The 4,219-nt window shown below is 32.5% G+C and overlaps 1 protein-coding gene across 1 annotated transcript in view; it reads right to left on the bottom strand.

Moving 5' to 3' along the window:
• Nucleotides 1-78: 78 nt before the first annotated feature.
• Nucleotides 79-4,219, bottom strand: part of LOC108950976 (protein jagged-1-like) — a 6,621-nt gene continuing 2,480 nt past the window's right edge. The window contains exons 4-7 of the mRNA XM_018817292.2: nt 3,344-3,775; nt 1,836-1,955; nt 1,443-1,562; nt 79-1,079 (exon numbers count right to left, since the gene is read on the bottom strand). Of these exons, the coding sequence (XP_018672837.1) occupies nt 952-1,079; nt 1,443-1,562; nt 1,836-1,955; nt 3,344-3,775 (800 nt within the window). The 3' untranslated portion in view covers nt 79-951. The remainder of the gene's footprint in view (nt 1,080-1,442; nt 1,563-1,835; nt 1,956-3,343; nt 3,776-4,219) is intronic.

Raw genomic sequence — 4,219 nt, 5'->3', positions numbered from 1 at the left:
TCATTAAATGAATGAATGTAACTTGCTTTATCCTCGTGTGGCCGTAAAACGACAGTCATTATAACACGGGTGTTCCGTTTCATACACCTTGTGCCAGCTTTCGAGTTACCAAGTATATGTTACTTTATGGGTGAAGAATTGACGTTAAGTGACCTAGCCAAGGACATATACGCCCCCACAATGGTCTGGGTTAGAGGCATGCGCACTAAACGACGACGGCACCAGACATTTAAAAGGAAAGTTAGGTGCAAACTTAAATCTTTACAGGGTACAAAAAGTAGTTTTGTAATTCTGATTTGTCTATAAGTTTAAACATGTGTACAACCACTTCTGTTTAAAGTGCATGGGACATAATAGGGCATAAACAAATCATTTTTATGCATTATAAATTAGAAATGTAAAATAAAATATGTTCTGTTCAAATTTCATGATACACATAAACATGGTTAGTCAACGAAAATTTCAAAATACAAGCCATATAATAAATATTATAACAGCGAGTACCAACAACTATTGTAAAATAAAGCTTCAACTCAAACTTAAGCCTAAAATAAAAGAAAATAGTACGTATCCTAGAAAATAGTATGTATCCTGCATGCATTTGCCACATCTAGGTGTCTTATGTTTGCAGACTGTACGATCTTATGGACCAGGATTTTAAACCATTATAACAGTTTTTGAATAAAAATGCATTAGAACCATGTATGTGCCATATATTGTAATACAAATTGATCATTTGGAATGAATGTCACTTACTTTATTCTTGTGTGGCCCGAAAATGACAGTCGTTATAACACAAGTGTTCTGTTTCATATACCGTATGCCAGCTTAGAGTTATTATTTATGCTAATTTGTAAGGGTTATTTTTTTGCAAGCTGAATTTACAAAATACTGTCTAAGTATAAATTAAGGTTACAAACAGCTAGGATGCTATTTGTTTGATCTTAAAATTCAATCACCTGCACAGTGAGTACCATTTCCAGTGTAGCCGCTCTTACACAAGCAGGTAAATGCTCCGTTAGTGTTGGTGCAATTGGCATTATGGTGGCAGGGGGAAGTAGTTTTACATTCATTTATATCTAAAGAAAATGAAATGCATGAAGTTGCATGTAATCATTTATTGGAGGATTACTACTCATATGAACAGACATAATTTAATAGCATAACATCAGACATATAGAATATAGTGTATACAATTGATAAGAATGCATATTACTATTATAATAACTTTATTTGTCTCTCTGATTACGGTAGCGAAGATTTAGAAATATTTTAAACGAAAAAGACAGAATATAGCGACAAAACAACAGTTGTTAAAACACGCTTACAGTTTAAAAATGTTTACATTTAATTGAAAGAAAAAAATGTGGTTGCTAGTCATCTACTATAATTATGGCATATATTTAATGCTCAAATATTGGGGCTGTTATAGCTTTGATTACCTGCACAGTGAGTTCCATTTCCAGTGTAGCCGCTCTTACACAAGCAGTTAAATGATCCGTTAGTGTTGGTGCAACTGGCATTATGGTGGCAGGGGGAAGTAGTTTTACATTCATTTATATCTAAACAAAACGAAGTGCAAATGGCAGTGCGTTAAGAAGGTGTATAAACATATTATCATATACAGTGGAGAAAATACTGTCATATTTTTCCTTGAGATAGCATGGCAAATTAAGTAACCAATTTACACTGTTATATTATTTAACATAATGCCCGTTAAATTTAAAGAACCTAATTACCTTACTCTATATTTTGCAATGAAACAGTATAAATCCAAATGAAATAAAATTTGTGTTAAAAATAGTTTGTAGGGTAAGATAAAAAATGGTATTCACCGTGACAGTATTTTCCATTTCCAGAATAACCCTCATCACAGGTGCAACTGAATCCTCCAGGAGTATTGGTGCATGTGCCGGAAGAATTGCAAATTCCAGGGAGTTCACATTCATTGAAATCTAAATTGAAAGTATTTTATATGGAAGTATTTCAACATGTAGTGATATTCCAAATTTTAGAAGATAAAACAGAACATGATTTTAAGAAGTGATGGTAACTTCTATAATCCAGTTACATAATTAAATACTTTTTATAAAAGCTTATTTAATTTAACTACCAATACAGTTGCATAAAATTTTGCTCCACAATTTACAAAAGGCAAAATGTGTAAAAAGTTGATATATTCCAGTGAAACGTGATTGTTAAGTGTCTTCCACGGGGCGCATAATTAACATTTAACCATAAAATGTTAATAAAAATGTTCTTTTAAAAACCGAACAATAAAAAAGTTGTGCATTTTATGTAAGCAGGATTTAAACAGTAATATATTTGCACATTGTAAATTTCTAAAATGATAATGCAGTTACAATAATGTATAAATTTATATCAATCAAACAAAAAAATCACAAATACAGTATAAAATTTTGACTGTAAAAATTATTACTTAATAGAGTTACTTTTAAAAATTTATTCCAACGTAGAGGAGCAACAACGTTCGTTATTACCAGGCGTTTTGTTTTAGTATACTGGCACGATTTTATGTATATGCACCTTGAAAACTTTACCCTTAAAACCAGTTGTTTATATTACCGGTTATGTCTTTTACAAACCATGTAATGAAACAACTAAAGATTATGATCATTCTATTTGGTGAATGCCATTTTTATACTTAAAATATTCTGTAAGTACTACTTAGTGAGGTAATAATAAGTATATAATACTTACTAAAAAGTATTATTAATTCAAGTAATACGTAACCGGAAAAAAAGTTTATTAGTAAACTTTTCTCAACTAATTTTTAATGTGCAGCATAATAATGGGGGTAGGTGGGCGTAAAAATCCGCACACACGCTTTTTACTTTCTTACAAAAATGATTCATAGAAGGCGCCATTTTTATATGGAACAGAATGATAAAGTAAACACAAACAAAAAGCACAGTTTATAACGATTTCTTAAACAGAGTAAAGTATATAATAATTAAAATGATGAATGAATGAATGAATGAATGTAACTTACTTTATCTGCATGGCCGGAAAACGACAGTCGTTATAACACGGGTTTAACACCTCGTGCCAGCTTACGAGTTACCTTGTATGTTACTTTGTGGGTCATTATTTTTTTGAATTTTTTTTTGTATAGTTGATAATTTGAACGACCCATTAAGGACCACTGGGTTGGAGCAATTGCCGTTAAGTGTACACCCACAATGGTAGCAGCGACAAGCCTTGAACCCATTACCTCTGGGTTAGAGGCAGACGCGCTAACCACTGTGCCACGGCGCCGGATGAATTAATTGTTGAAATAAACGAAAACATTTTATACACCACTCATTTGCAGCAAAATTACCTATCTCACAGATGTAGTGCCTTTCAAAACTACAACCATCATCAAACCATTGCCCAATATAATATTTCTTTTCCTTAGTGAAGTTTCCAGGTACCACACTAACACATAACTCGTTTGTGTTATTAGTTGGTTCATTTTCTGCCCAATTTGTGTAGTTGGACTCCTTTGTGCTATCCACCCATTGCAAATAATTGTTTGAATAATTTCCACCAACAAAGAAAAGGCATGGCCAATATCCATTTTCACAGTTTTGGACATTATATTGAAGGGTTTGAAACATACTATTCAGTGAATCCTGACTGGATGAAGATAAAATTCGTACGAGTTTTGCGTTTCTTGCCTCGCAATCTGCTTTAGCGGCAGAAATGTTCTTCTTAGTTTCATGAAAAACCAAATACCATGTGTTGTGGCTATGATAAGAAAACTCTGGACCTACAGACACAGATAAGGTATAAATGGTGATTGCTGGAGAAATGGAAATATGGACGATAAAAACAACAAATTGTGATTTTTATCAACTGTATGTATTTAGAATGATAAAAATAAAAGTTTCACAGCATCGTTGGAAAACAAAACTGTTTATATATATTTAAGTTAAAATTTATAGGAACAAGTTAAAACTTTTCAATAAAAAAAGTAACAAAAGTGTGCCAAAAAAACTGTGGGCACTCAATGCTATATTTACGCAATTAGAACTTGAAACTGTTATGAATGAATGAATGAATGAATGTAACTTACTTTATCCTCGCGTGGCCGGAAAACGACAGTCGTTATAACACGGGTTGAACACCTCGTGCCAGCTTACGGGTTTAACACCTCGTGCCAGAGTTACCATGTATGTTACTTTGTGGGTGATTATTTTTATTTTTCAGGATT

This window comes from Ciona intestinalis, unplaced genomic scaffold (assembly GCF_000224145.3).
Source record: "Ciona intestinalis unplaced genomic scaffold, KH HT001237.1, whole genome shotgun sequence".
Lineage (NCBI taxonomy): Eukaryota > Metazoa > Chordata > Ascidiacea > Phlebobranchia > Cionidae > Ciona > Ciona intestinalis.
This window is presented reverse-complemented; position numbering and strand designations above follow the sequence as displayed.